The sequence below is a fragment of the Homarus americanus genome, unplaced genomic scaffold (genome assembly GCF_018991925.1).
Source record: "Homarus americanus isolate GMGI-L3 unplaced genomic scaffold, GMGI_Hamer_2.0 scaffold55640, whole genome shotgun sequence".
Classification (NCBI taxonomy): Eukaryota; Metazoa; Arthropoda; class Malacostraca; order Decapoda; family Nephropidae; genus Homarus; species Homarus americanus.
This window is the reverse complement of record NW_024713650.1, coordinates 2,357,135-2,372,261: the sequence shown is the minus strand read 5'-3', so window position 1 is coordinate 2,372,261 and position 15,127 is coordinate 2,357,135. Positions and strand designations below refer to the sequence as shown.

The 15,127-nt window shown below is 39.1% G+C and overlaps 1 protein-coding gene across 1 annotated transcript; it reads left to right on the top strand.

The window, feature by feature from the left end:
- Window positions 1-1,507: 1,507 nt before the first annotated feature.
- Window positions 1,508-10,439, top strand: LOC121874363. The gene is made up of 4 exons (XM_042378500.1): window positions 1,508-1,612; window positions 9,007-9,109; window positions 10,030-10,145; window positions 10,324-10,439. Exons 1-4 carry the CDS (start codon window positions 1,579-1,581, stop codon window positions 10,437-10,439), a joined length of 369 nt encoding a protein of 122 aa, XP_042234434.1. The 5' UTR covers window positions 1,508-1,578.
- The last annotated feature ends 4,688 nt before the right edge of the window (window positions 10,440-15,127 follow it).

Below are 15,127 nucleotides of genomic sequence, written 5' to 3'. Positions count from 1 at the left end.
AAACAGTTTCAGTAATGTAAACTAATCATTATATTTTGATTAACATACCTTCTAATAGATAGATAGATGGATAGATGGTTTGATAGATGGATAATTAGATAGATAGATGGATATATGTTCTGATAGATGGTTTGATAGATGGATAGTTAGACAGATAGATGGATAGATACCATTATTTCCACCATTTCCAACACACTAACTGTTGTCCTGACTCGTGCCAACAGAGGTCATATGCCCAGAGCTACAGTCAGCGTTAACGGTGAAGGAAGGCGATCGCAGGGTCGGGTCGTCGGCCGAGTGCTGGTCGGGGAGTTTACTCACAGCTGCAAGACTCACGGCATCTGGACGGGAACTCAACCTAGATGTGAATGTATGTTGAGTGTGTGTGTGTCTGTACGTTTAGCTGTCAGAGGGATGATGTTTTTGTCGTTGGAGGTCAGAGTCGTTCATAAACACAACTATGGGGTCTGGTTGATTGATGATTCTCCAAGATTTTTTTTTTTTGTGTTTTGATAATTTTGTGGTGTGATAATTTCAATGTTTGTTTGTTTTATGCGATTGTTTTAATGTTTTGTTATTACCACAATCAATCAATCAATGAATCAATCAATAAATCAATCAATCAATTATACAGTAATATAATAATTTAGTTATTTCATTAATATTTGTTAGTTTATATTATTTAGTTAACTTTATGTGATGATAATTTAATAATAAGTCTCCTGCATATGCATCTCTATATTTTCAGTATACAGTGCATGTATGTATACAATCACATGTATACTTAAGTAAATACTTGTATGTATAAATGCAGCCACATAGTGTATCCATGTTACCAGATCCCCCCAAAAAACAGGTATGGTGTGTATTTTTAGAACAGACGTACATGTGTGTGTGTATCAAATTAAACCCAGAGAAAGATGTATGTAGCTATGTTGTGTACGTATATAAAATCATGTCTGCATCTCATGTACACTAAAATACGTGCACAAGTATGTAAACTATAAAACGTACATATTACCCATGTAAGTATAGAAATTACATTATGCCTGTCTGCCAAATGAGTCTCAAGTGATAAATACTGTATTATTGTATTGAAATAACTCATGTTTCTGTAATTGTAATTTAATAACCTAATTTTATACAGAATTAATCCAAAATACATAGTACAGGATGTGTTAAAAGTCACCTCCTACAGCCTTCACGTCTTGGATAATTGCTTCGTTTGGCAGGGAGGCGGAGGTAAGGCAACCAAGTTGCATTGTACATCCAATACAACATGTATACAGAGAGCATATTGTGAGTTTCCTTTCTCCACCCCATCCTGAGTGTGAACCAAACAACCCATACCCCACAGTATCATGTTCAATAGTTAAATCTAACAGTTGTAATTTATATATATGTACGTATATGTGGTATGAGGAACTCCAGAGACAACCATTTTGTGATATAGAATATTATTGATATGGATATGTATTTTTGTAAGCTCCGAGGAGGAAAACCTAAATATATTTTGTGGGTTTGAAATGGAATCCGCGCTAGAACGAATATGCATCCCAGCCGGGGGGGAGAGACGCCATGGCGTTGTTTACATCCCGGGGCCCAGTAGCAGGTATGTCCCACGTATTTCTTTGCTCTGTTAGAGTGTGTTTGATAGATTGAGCATAATAAATGTTATATGAAGAATGTGATGATCTCGTGGAGGTAGTTTGTAAGCCAGAATAAGGCTAATTCTAGCGTTGCTCTCCAGACATTCACCCTGGAGTGAGTCTACACCACCCCCTGTGTTGGGTTTATTATGTATTGTTTAATTCCTACTACTGTGTGGTACCCATATGACAACAGTTGATGCTTGTTTTGTAAGTATAATAACTAGTTATGTCTGATCTAGGTCCCAGCCTTTTCCTTCTCGGGTGATTAAGAGAGTAAATAATTGAGAGAAAACTACAAGTGTGTCCCATCCCTGAATTGGGAGTACCCTGCTTTGTGCTTTGTTACACACGTGTATATATATATATATATATATATATATATATATATATATATATATATATATATATATATATATATATATATATATATATATAAAGTTAAAGCTCATAACTTACACCAGCCCCTGAGGCTCTGTAACACTCTCACTCCGGATGTAGTAGTCACTAATTCCTGATTGTATAAAAAATAATAATAACATGTTGTAATAATGCTTGTGAGACTTGTTTTATCATAGAATAATGAAGAAAATGTTTTGTACATCAACATACTGAAATATAGTATTTCAGTTGTTCTTTTTCGTCAAATTTTTGTTGCAATAATACGAGGCTTTGAGTGTTTGTGTTGGGTACAGTTTGGAAGAGACGCATCTTTTGTCTTCTTACAAATTATAAAGTATTTTTACCAAAACAGAAGGTTTGTATTGTTCACACTTAGGGTAAAAATATGTTTTATGACTGAGTAAACTTATAGATAGACCTTATTAATGTTGTATAGCCGTAAATATCCTTCAGTAATGAAAGCCAAATGTGAGGTGAAGTGAACATTCCTGCCTAGACTTCGCCTTGTTTTTCTAATATGCAACCAATAGCCTCGCCCTATTTTCTTATGTATATGGCTTATGATAACATGAAAGGCTCTAAAGGTTAGCCAAAATTAAGTGATATGCATAAAATATGGATTGCAATAAACTTGATTAATAGGGGCATATAAAACTCCTTTTTCATTCTTAGGCCAATAAATGTTTAAACGTGGGGCCTACTCAATTTAGTTATAACATGAGGAATATTTAAATAAGAAATTATACCAATAGGTTAGGTTAGGTTAGAGAATGTGTACAGTACATGGTTTTTTGGTGAGTGTCAGGCTGTCAGTGAGACACTTTGTCTAGCAGCTACCTTAGGCTTAGTTCCAGACTTTTCATGAATAGTATCATAGGGTAGAGTATTAATTTAAGAAAATTTACGGATAATCAGATATATTTTCAGGTTTTAAATTGTTGTTTTTTGTATGAACGTGAAGACAATTCAGACCAAATGACCCAAGCATTGAAAGGAAAACACCAGGGTCTAGGCTAAATTTCCCTAAAATTATTTTCTTTCTTTTGGCGACTTCACACACCATGGCGCATACTTCACACACCATGGCGCATACTTCAGTCTCACTGAAATTTGGTCGTTTCTTCAGGTGGTTGTCCTTTCATCTTTTGTTTACAAACTAATATCACGTGCATCGCTCTCAGCTCATTTCTCCTTCTCTTGTGATTGGTCAATGATTTTGTTAACTGAGCGCTGATTGGCCAACTAGCTCCTGCACTGCCATCTACCTTCCGACAAGAGAACTGAATTTACAGGGTAAACACTATTTATGATAACTTACGGACTGCTTAAGGAACTGTAATTAAATTTTTGAGTATGCTAAATTTTCGGGACTGTGAGGAGTCTGCAATATATGGTACTGTATCTCGCTAATATACATAACTTATGAGGTGTTTTGAATATCTGGCCCCAGGTATATGATGATAACCACAAGGAAAAAGAAAACACGAAGTTCCCAAGCGCTTTCGTGTAATTCACATCTTCAGTTTAAAATGAAAGTTTTATTGTGGTTTTTAACATTTTTGTGGTTTTATTGTTTTATCATTATTATTTAATATTTGGTTAATATATTTGTGGCAGAAACAAAATAAAATTTTTGTTTTGGTTTTTCTGACAAGAGTAAACACTCCACTAACATTTTGAGTATTTACCGGTACTTAATCTAAGGTATAGAATCCATCGAAACATAAATATATACCAAGTTAACTACTTAAAAAAAAAATAAATAAATAAATAATTTTGATTCCAACACTTTGTTTAGAGTTTATGATATTTTATGAGTTATGACTTGAGTATGTTATAGTGTACTGTATGTGGCCAGTTGTCAATTCTCTTTAGTTGTCTATTGTCTCTCGTATGGGCACACAAACGTACGTACATGTAGATATCTCACACTCAGGAATGAGGTAGAATAGAAACTCACAATGCGCTTCCTGTATATATATTGTTGTACAGTGCAGTGCTTAGGAGTGACTAGGTGAGGAGTAGCTTGCCCAGAGGTCCTGTAGGGCGAGGAGGTTTCTGAGGGAGCTGGTTGGTGAGGCGCTGTTGAGAGATCTTGCTGGTCCAGTAGGGCAGAGTAGAATGGTCTCACAGTCAGTCAGTCAGGACACCGAGATAAGAGAGCCGTGGCTCTGAGGTGAGCAAGGATATTTAGGGCAAGGTATAGTTAAGAAGTGGGAAGTACAGATGGAGAATGAAAGCAGGTGGGCTTTCCACCTTGCGGAGGCTGTTTTGTGGTTCAACCAGTGACAGACGTCCCTCAGTCCTCCAGGGGCAAGGGAGTTTAGATAAGCTAAGCTAGTTAAAAGTGCCATCCTAAGATAGGTGATGTTTTTGGGTTTGTTGGAGGGTCCCTTCAGGCCCTTGTGTTACTGAAGGGATGGTCCTCATCATTTGTTTTTGGGGGGGTCCCACCAGGTCCTTGTGTGAACTGGCAGGATAGTCCCCATCTTTTTGGTTATCTAAGTGGTGTTACTCTCTTGCATATAATGGTTCTAGGCTGATTGTGTTAATGTTGATGCTTCTTGGCCACCAGGTGTGTCATATATTGTTGTTTTCCTGTACTAGTTCGTGTAAAATAGAGTCTTGTGTTCGGTGTAGTGTGTCCCATACCGCTTTTGCTTGTTTGTGTGTTCTTATGTTAATTGTGTTTATGTTATGGTCGATGTGTGTGTCTCGTATTTTTTGACTGGATGGCGGCCTATGTCTTGCTGCTCTTCTTAGTGCTGTATTTTGGACTGCTTGCAGCTTGAGTTTGTTTGTTTTGGTTATTGTGTTAAGTGGAATTGGTGGGTATTCAAGGTGTGGTCTGACGAGTGATTTGTATAGATGTAGCTGTGTTTTGGTGTTTAGTTTTCTAAAGCGACGGAGTTGGTTAGTTGCAATTTTGCTTTCGTCAATCTTTCTCTAATGTGTTGGTGGATACCGTTTCTGGTGATTATGAGTCCCAGTGTTTCCCCACTTTCTGCATATGGTAACTGTTGATTATTGATTATGATTGGGTATGGATTTATTTTGGCAATGTATAAGATCTTTAGTTTTTGGATGTTGGTTTGGATTTTCCATTTTCTCTCACAGTTGTTAATTGCTTTAATTTCTCTTCCTGTTCTTATAGCCATCATTTGCTTAGATTTCCCTGGATATTGTATTATTTGTGTGATATCGTCAGCGTATGCTATGTAGTCCGACTGTCTTGGGTCTGGTATGTCTGCTGTGTATATTGTGTACAGTGTGGGTGAAATGTTGCTGCCCTGTGGTACTCCACTGTGTATGTTGAAGGTTTGTCCACTGTAGTTGTCTATAATGAGTTTAGCTTGTCTGTTGTCTAAGAAGTTGCAGAGAAGGGTTGTCATGCTTTTTGGCATGTCAAGCTGAATTATTTTCTATTTGAGGCCTTTGTGCCACATTATCAAAAGCTTTTGATACGTCTCTGAGAACAATATTGCACTGGTTTTTATTGCTGATGGTGTTAGCTATTGATTCATAAATTAATGCAATAGCCGTGTTTGTGCCTCGGTTCTTTCGGAATCTGTGTTGTCTGGGGTTATATTTGTTTTCCTGTTCTAGATAGTTTCTGAGTCTGCTGTTGACTATTTTTTCTAGTATTTTCCCTGGTGTTTCTAATAAGGATATAGGACTGTAATTTTCCGGCCTTGTTGGGTTTTTCCCGGGTTTGGGTATGAGTCTGATTTTGGCTGTTTTGAAAATCTTGGGGAAGTGTCCTGTTGCTAGTGAAGCGTTAAAGATCTGAGTAAGTTGTTCTATCAGTATTGTAGGTATGTTTTGAAGGACCGTTTTGTTTGTCTGACTTAGTCCAGGTGCTTTACTTTTAACTGGTTATTATGTTTGTTATGTCTTTTGTGGTGCTTGGCGAGGTTAATGTGGCTGCACTGATTAGTATGTTGAGGTCTATTGTGGTTGCCATTTCTGTGTGTTTAGTGTAAGGTGTGTTGTTACCATCTGTTCTGTTACTCTACAATAGTTTCTGTTTTCTTCTGTCATTTTATATATGTTGCTCCAGAAATTTTTGAAGATCAGTTCTTTGTCTACAGATTCTGTAGCTTTTACCCCATTGTCATCTATAAGATGGCTGTTATCTGTGGAGTTAGTGCCCATTAGTTTTTTTTTATTTTACTCCAGAAGAGTTTTGGGTTGTGATAATCGGCCTCTGTGTTTGTGATTATCTGGTTCCATTTGTCGTTGTGTGATTGTTTACATATTTCTTTCAGCTCTTCCTTTAGGTTTCTGAAGAGAGTTATCGTTTCTTGGTTCCAGCCGTGTGTATTTGTATGTTCTAGTATATTATTCAGTCTTGTCTGGATTATCTTCTGTTCGTGTGTTAATTGTGCGTGGGGTAGTGTGCGGTGAGTTGTTTTGGGGGTGTTATTTTCCATGGCTGTGGTGACTTTAGAGTACCATGTTTCCAGGGCTATGTCAATGTCTGCTGTGTTTTTATGTTGATGTATTTGTTCGTTTGTGTTGAGTTCTGCCTTTAAACCCTCCCAGTTTGCTCTGTTGAAAGAGAATCTAGGGATGGAGGGGATTTGTATTGGTGATGTTGATAGAGTGATAATTATGGGCAGGTGATCGCTAGTGGTGGTTGGTCCAGGTTTCATGTGTGAATTCAAATGGTGGTGTCTATTGGTCAGAACTATATCCGGCTTCCCGGTGCTTCCTGCAGCTATGTAGGTTTCGAAATCTGGGCCCAGGTGTGTGATGTTGCCGTTTTCTAATAGGTCGTGTATTATCTTCCCCCTTGGGTTTCTGGTTCTGTGTCCGAGTATGGTGTGTGTCGCGTTTAAGTCTCCTATAAAATATGCTGGTGTGTTACGTCTCGTTAGTTTTAGTAAGTCACCAGTCGGGAATGTTTGTCGTCGGCAAGGTAAATATGTTGTTCCGATTGTTATTGGGCCTTTAGTTGTGTTGATTTCGACTGCTAAGAAGTAGGTTTGGAAATTGTCTATGAGTGTATGTTCAGTTGATGTGTGTAATAGTTGAAGAGTTTTATTTTGTCACTGTTTTTCCGTCGGTGTGAGTTTATGAGAATTATGTCTGGGTCTATGCTGTTGTATATGTTTGTCAGTTCTGTTTTTCTTGTATGTGTCCAGGCCAGGACGTTGTGTTGTATTATTTTCAGTGTTCTGTTTTGCGTAATCGTGGGTCGCATGAACTTGATGCGTGTTGTTCGGTTGCTCGGGTCTCTCCGGGGTAGAGTCTGTGTCTCTCCTCCTTCAGTCCTGTTCTTATTTTCTTGAATTTTGATAGGTCTACACTCTCGATTTTGTTGTATTTGCTGCTTATTTTTCCTCCACGTATTAGTGTTTCTATGAATCCCTCCTCTACCCTGTTGTCTTCATATGTGTATTTGGTTGTTCCTTCTTGAATATCTTTTAACAATCTCTCATTTGTTACAGGGAGTTGACTGCGTAAAACCTGATTCCTATGCTGTCTCCGACGTCGGCTGGCCGTTGACCAGTGGGGTTCTCTCTACGTGGTCTTGCTGGTGTTGACTTCGCTGATTGGTCGGTTGTGTTCTCTAGGGTCTTGTGGTTGGTTGGGAGTGGGTTGTATCCATTGCAGTCTCTGCTCCTGTGCAATTTTCTTGTGTTATTTTATCTTCCCTTTCTTTGCTGGTGATTCCTAGACTGTTTTCGTTTTTTTTTTTTTTATGTCTGCTGATGGGCCATTGTGTGGGAAGTTTACCTGTGGTAGGTTGTTCGCTGCAAATATTTCTCTGATAGTTTTTCCGAATGTTCCCGGGTTAACCACGTTGATTATGTTGGCATGTATCAGTGTGGCTAGTATGGTGAAGGGTAGACCTTCACTTAGCTTCAGGTAAGTGTTTTCTGCGTTGGTTTTATCTTTGGTTTTATCTAACACTTTAGAAGTACAGTCGACCCTCGTTAAAACGGACCCCTTTAATCCGGATATCGGATAAATTGGACGAAATCTGAATTAAGCGAGGGACTGTCCGTGTCAAATTTCTGGTTCTGGGATTGTCCGATAGATGGCGCGTGCGTGCCATCTGTAGTGTCTTGCAACTTTGTTATTGCAGCATAGGTTTTGGTTGGGTCAGTTTCTATATGTTTGTTCGGTTTTTCCTTTTCCTTCATGTCTTTGATGATATCCTTCCTTACTGGGCATCGTACTGTCAAAGTGCGGTGAGGTCTTTTGCAGTTCAGACATTTTGAATTTTCATTGCATGTTTCTTTAACTTCCATATTTTCATACGTGGTACAGTTTTGTATCAACTGTGGTCAGGTCTTCTTCATGAGAGTGCTCGTTGTACAGCACAGCTTAAGCATTCATTAGTTATTTTTGACATAACTAGTTATAAAGGATAGATCCTGAAATCCTGTTTGATAATAGAGCCTAAAAAGAATTAATGAGATCCCATCCTCCTCCTTTGATGTCATCATAAGAGGTCAGTGGATTATGTGGGGTTGATTCTTCTTCCCACTCAGTGATAAAGTCTGACAAGTAAATAATTGGTGCTGTGAAACCTTGAGAGTGATTTCCATACCTTCCAAGCCACCATGGACAACCTTGCTTTGTCAGACACCTGATCATGGGACATGGTTAGGGGGAAGTTGGCTGATGGTCAGTTTAGCCCTAGTCACTCTAGTTTAGAGCTTCCAAGCCCTCAAAGTTTGGTGGACACATTTACAAGTTAATCTTTATGATGTTATTAAAAGACATTATGCAGCTTAGAGAGCTGCCATCAGGTAATCATGGCTAATGCACACAACTGTGGGAAATGGACATGAAATGTTGGAGATGATTATGATGATATCAGCCTTTTCCTGCTATGGGTGGAGAGCAACTGAAATCAAGTTGTCTTCACTCCTTCTACTTTATAGTTAAGATTTCAATTGTGTTTAATTACCTGTTTCTGAAAGAGACTTTTTTGTTGCAGGTGACCTTCCTGGAAATTACCGAGACTTAGTGTGTTTTGAAAAAGTCCTCTGGAGAGTGGGTCCAGGACTTACACCTGCAAACTTCCTGTTTCTTGGGTTGAGGTGAGTGTTCTTCTTTACTGACAACATGTTTGTTTATTTCTGTGAATTAATATGTAGTAATATCGAGATAATATGCATGTTATAATATATTTTGGATAAAATTAGAGCAATACAGTCATGGGGCGGGGCATCTTTTCTCAGCTGAGAAAAAATGCACTACAGATGCTCCTCTACTTGCGAAAGAGTTACATCCTTGAGGCTTGTTTGTAAGTCCAACTTTACTCCTGTAGATACCAAACTTATTGTAAAAAATGAAAAGATTATGGATATTTAGTACAGCTATACCCTTTAATACAGCCTTAAAACCTGGCTCACTCTTCTCCTCTTAGGTAATGTTTGTTCAATCTGGAATTTTCTTCAAAATAATCCAGTCTCATCCACATTAAACACCTGTTCTGGCAGGTAACCCCCCTCAGTGATGATGTTTGTTTCTCTGAAAATTTGTAAGTTGAACGTTCTTAAGTAGAGAAGCACCTTTATAGTGGTGTTCCTTATTATTTCACACTATTATACTTAACAATATTATAAATCTCTGGCTAATAATAGGGACGGAAAGATAAATACTGATAGAAAAAATGAGTTTTTTATTATTATTTTATTTTGGGGGGGTTTATGAGGGGGGTGTAAGACGAGTGCTGTTTTTGGTGATCATTAACTTGTTTTACAGTATTAGTCCACAATAATAAGAAAATTTGGCAGAAAAAATGCAGTTATTGTTGGGGTTGCAATTGTTGAGGCAACTAGATATGTCTGATTACAGCAAATGTGTTATTGTCAATTTGTAGGTGAAAGATTTTATCCTCAATAGATGTAGGTTAACATTACACCTGGAGGCAAATGCCTAAAGAAGGAAGGATATTCCTTTTAGTTGTGTGAAAAAATATTAAAGAAAGTATATTATCATAAGTTTTCTTTTACAGAAAAGATGTATACTACTCCCACAAGGAAAGAACGATTATCCTTGATTATATCGTCAAAACGAAGAGGTTCGGGGAGGTTAAAGGCACAGTGTTGGCAGGATATGGCCGAGGCCCAGGTAATACTACACCTCTTACTGCAGTACCTGTTCCTGTTATAACACATGAACCATCATGTTTATTAATACTCTACTTGTTTTATGCAGGTAAACTTCAGATGTAGTTAATGTATGTCTGTCTTATTATGACTCATAGTCATATGAATTTAAACTGACAAAATATTAATCTTAATTTCAGATGTGTCCTGGCAGATCATGGCAGTCCTTAAAAGAACATTTTTGTATCTGTATTATACCAAACATCAGGCAGATCCTCTTCCCGTAAGTATATGTTGTAACACTGAGCGAAAGTGATGGGAATAAATATACGTACTGTAGTAGAGTACAGGCGGCCCTTAACATACGTGGGTTTAGCATACACGGATTTGCAAATACGCGGATTGCCCCGCCGGAGGAATATTCTGTACATTGAAGTAATTGAAGTATATTCAAATCGCGCACCATTCAACTCGCGCGCGGCACCGAACACGGGACACCGCCCGCTCCCGCAACCTCACACACACACGCATAGCTCTCCCTCACTCAGTCAGTCTCGCTGTAACCACTCTTGTGTTGACATCAGCATTGTAGTTGCAAAAATATTACATTTCCGTGAATGTAATATATCAAGCACAGTATGAATAGAATATCACTAATATAAGAGTATTTTAACCGAAAACTACTAAAAAAACGAGTAACATATCTTGAACATCGGAAGGTTAGGTAAAGTCTTTTGTTTTCATGTAGTTTATCCTAATTTACATTGAAATGCATTACGTTTCAGCAAAACTACTACAGTATTTATTTCTGAGAATATGGAAATGCAATATTTTGCTGAAATGACGTACGTATTACAGTGGAAAGTGACGAAAGCAATGACTCGCTTTCTTTCGTTCAAAAGATGTTACCGTAATCGCTTTTCGAATGGTTTTCAGTTAAAAAACTGTTGTATTACAATAATATTCTATCCTAATTCACTTGTGATGCAACAGTTTTTTTAACTGAAAACCATTCGAAAAGCGATTACGGTAACATCTTTTGAACGAAAGAAAGCGAAAGTCATTGTTTTTGTCACGATTTTATCCCACTTTCCACTGTAATACGTACGTCATTTCAGCAAAAATATTACATTTCCGTGAATGTAGTATATCAAGCACAGTATGAATAGAATATCATTGTAATATAACAGTATTTTAACCGAAAACTATTAAAAAAACGAGTAACATCTCTTGAACAGCTGAAGGTTAGGTAAAGTCTTGTTTTCGTCATGTATTTTATCCTATTTTACATTGAAATACATCACATTTCAGCAAAACTACTATTTATTTCTGAGAATATATACATTCAGGCGCAGTTTAGGTAAAATATACATGCGATGTAACAATTTTTTAACTGAAAACGATTCGAAAAACACGTACCCTCTAGCCCTGTTCAAGGACAAGGCTGGGAGGAGCTGTTTGGTGCTGAAGACGATGACAAGGAAAATGATTTTGATGGGTTTTAATGAAAATATTCAGAAATATGGTATTGTAGTATTTATTCAAGTGAATTAGGATAGAATATTTTTGTAATACATCAGTTTTTTAACTTTAATAAATGAATACTTTATGTTTTACATCGTCCTGTGCTACCATACCATGCATTTGGCTACTTTGAGCTTGCTATGATGACGCAAGAGATCTGCCCTGGCAACTGTACCGACACTCAAAGCGGGTGGTGCGTTGGTGCGTCGTTTCCATTGTTTACTGGTAGTTACTGGTAAATGTTTTTCAACCTAACGAAACTATTACCCGTTTAGAGGTCGACCCCCAATTTTTGTCTTAAAAACTCGAACTACACACAGGTATATACGGTAAATAAGGACATGGGGGACCAGGGGTGTTTTTTTTTGGGGGGCAAAAATATCGGATATAGGGTTAGAGTGCGGGTGCTTCGAAATCGAAAAATTTAGTAGTTAGCCTAACACAAAGGATAGCTGATCTAAAATAAATGTTACATTCATATCTAATAATGAAATCATACAGTAAATGTAACACTTTTACCTTGCAAAAAGATATGCTTGATGCCAGAAGTGATTTTGAGGTGATAACATGAGCTTCTTCAAGTGTTTTATCGCTTTTGCGATCATCACCGAATTCTATCACCAGAACGCTTCTTGGGGATATTCTTATTTACCATATTCACAGTTAATACCACAAAATTGGAATAGTAAACTTAAAATCAGCGTTATAGCAAACAGCGTTAAGCGTTATACAAAATATCTTTCCTCTATTCATAAATGGCTTTGCGACAAATTGGGTGGGTATCAAAACCGCATTAGCAGAACTCACTGTGATTTAGGGAAGTAATGGTGTCGTGGTTTTCTTTTGTTCAAATTTAATTAACAAGATTGATGTTTCTAATAAATGAACAAAATTTATGTATCTATAAATAAACTTTAAAAATGAATACTTTATGTTTTACATTGTCCGCAATGCTACCATACCATGCATTTAGCTACTTTAGGCTTGCTATGATGCAAGAGATACCCTGGCAGCTTCATGCCACGACACTCACAGCTGGTGGTGCGTCACGTTTCCGTATTTACTGTTAGTTACTGGTAAATATTTTCAACCTAACAAAACTATTACCCATTTAAGTCGACCCCAATTTTTTGCCAAAAATGTAGTCGCAAAAGCGAACTACACAGGTATATATCGGTAAATGTTGTGCAAATAAGAACGCCAGAGCCAGGGGTGTTTTAAGGGCAAACAAAATCACGCCGATTCACCAACATTAACAGGTATCTCTGTTACCTAACTCCCAGCGTATGATAAGGGCCAACTGTATTGTGATTCATATGGCCCTGGGTAGCTAGCTAGGAAGATAAGTTATTGTGCAGAAAGTGTAACTGTTCATTTTGAAGTAACATGGTTGCTCATATAAAACATTATAACGCAGTTGCAGGCCATTCCAGGCCAGTGGCAAGTCGAGAATGATTGAAACTCGCCTTATAGCGCATTCATGTTATTTATTGATGTAGTCAAAACCTGCAGAGAACAAGGCGTTCATTAGTATTACATGGTGATCTGCTCGGTACATAATTATCTAGTCTCCGACAATTTGTTGCCAAAATTACAATTGATTATTAAGAAAAGCGTAGTGACGCCAATTACAAGTTACCAGCTCTATTAATCTTAGTTACCAGTACACATCATTCTGCATTTTTCTTATTTCTCCAGATAAGGCAGAAACGGGTAAGAGCATGATAGTCCACAATATTTCAGTACTGAGGTATGTCATCACTTTGGCTGTGCCACAAGTGCGGGTCCGAAATGCAAACCAGTATGGTGTTCCAGGAACAATAGTACTGTATAAGTATTCACAAAACTCGGCCAGGGTAGAGTCAGTGTTTTATCACAGACGGCTGGTCCCTCCCACAGCATCGCGAGAAGGCGATCACCATCATGGGCCAGGCGGCCGCCACCTTTAAACCATACACTCCCAGCAGAATCAGGGCATCTTGTTTGTGGAGTCGCGTGGTCCAGGCTGATGTTTGTTTGGGTGAGCAATGCCAGCTCTGTAGTTGAAGCCAGCAGCGATAACAGTTATGATTAAAAACATTAGCATGCAAGTCTTTGGTATTATGCAGCAATACAGTGAGTCCTAAATATTAAGTATTTCAGATTTTCCCTTCACAAGTGTTGTATCTTAGTTCCCCCTTGGTGTGAGGCCACTGTAGGCCTACATTTCATACCCCTCAGACTAACATAAAACAATTACCTCCTCCCCTCCCTTCTCAGAAACATAAGAGTAAAGGAATATAAGTAAAATAAGAAATATAAATAAGTAAATAAAAGATATAAAAACAAACAGCACCAGCTTCTTTGTTACCAACATCAGCTTCAGTGAATCATCTGCTTATTCTGGGCTAAAGATGACCAGGATCTTAACAGATTGCAGTACACAAGAACACTTACCAACGGTGTGTAACATACGTATTTACCAATCGCTTAAACTGACTAACAGAGCAGATCAGTGTGAAGAGATAAAAAAGTAACACAGTTGTTCATGCCAGTATCATATAGAGCTTTTGTTTTAAAAATATATTTATTAGCAAACTTTTAGATAAAGTATTCAGGAATATTTTGATGAAAATATGGTGTCTGTCGAAATTAGAACTGATTTTACTGACCCCAATATCCAGCATTTCGCCGCACTGTTTTATAAAAGAATGGAATTCCCATCTTTCTCCATCATATAGAAAACGTTCATAGAATTTATTCAGGATCCCTGTTGTCTGAAATATGTTCTATTCATCCCCCTTTCGCTTACCTACACACACCCTCCCTACTCACACACACCCTCCAGCACCACCCACACACACACACACCTCCTACACCACCCCACACACCCTCCAGCACCACCCACACACACCCTCCAACACCACACACACACACACCCTCCCACCACCACACACACACCCTCCAAAACCACCCCACACACACACACACATCTGCACCACCCATCGGCACCACACACACACACGCCTCAGCACCACCCACCGCCTCCAGCACCACCCACACACACACTCCAGCACCACCCACACACTCCAGCACCGCCCGCACGCCCATCAGCCTGCCCACACGCCTCCAGCCTGCCCACACCCGCCACTCAGCACCACCTCACACGCCTCCAGCACCACACGCACTCCAGCACCACCCACACCCCCACTCAACACCGCCCACGCACTTCAGCTGCCACACACGCCTCCAGCACCGCCGCCACTCAGCACCACCCACCACGCCCATCAGCACCATCCACACACACGCAGTCGTCGCGCCCGCACACCGCGCCGCCCGCACGCACACGCCCATCCGCCCGCCGCCCACACACGCCATCGACACCACCCCCACACGCCGCATCCAGCGCCGCCCACACCCGCTTCCAGCCTGCCCACACGCCCATCAGCGCCACCCACACTCGCCTCCAGCACCACCCACACACGCCACTCCAGCAACCAC

Coding starts and splice junctions, on each gene's coding strand:
- LOC121874363 (XM_042378500.1), top strand. CDS start 1,579: ATGGCGTTGTTTACATCCCGGGGCCCAGTAGCAG. Junction 1,613..9,006: donor ATCCCGGGGCCCAGTAGCAG/GTATGTCCCACG, acceptor TTTTTGTTGCAG/GTGACCTTCCTGGAAATTAC. Junction 9,110..10,029: donor TTCCTGTTTCTTGGGTTGAG/GTGAGTGTTCTT, acceptor TTTCTTTTACAG/AAAAGATGTATACTACTCCC.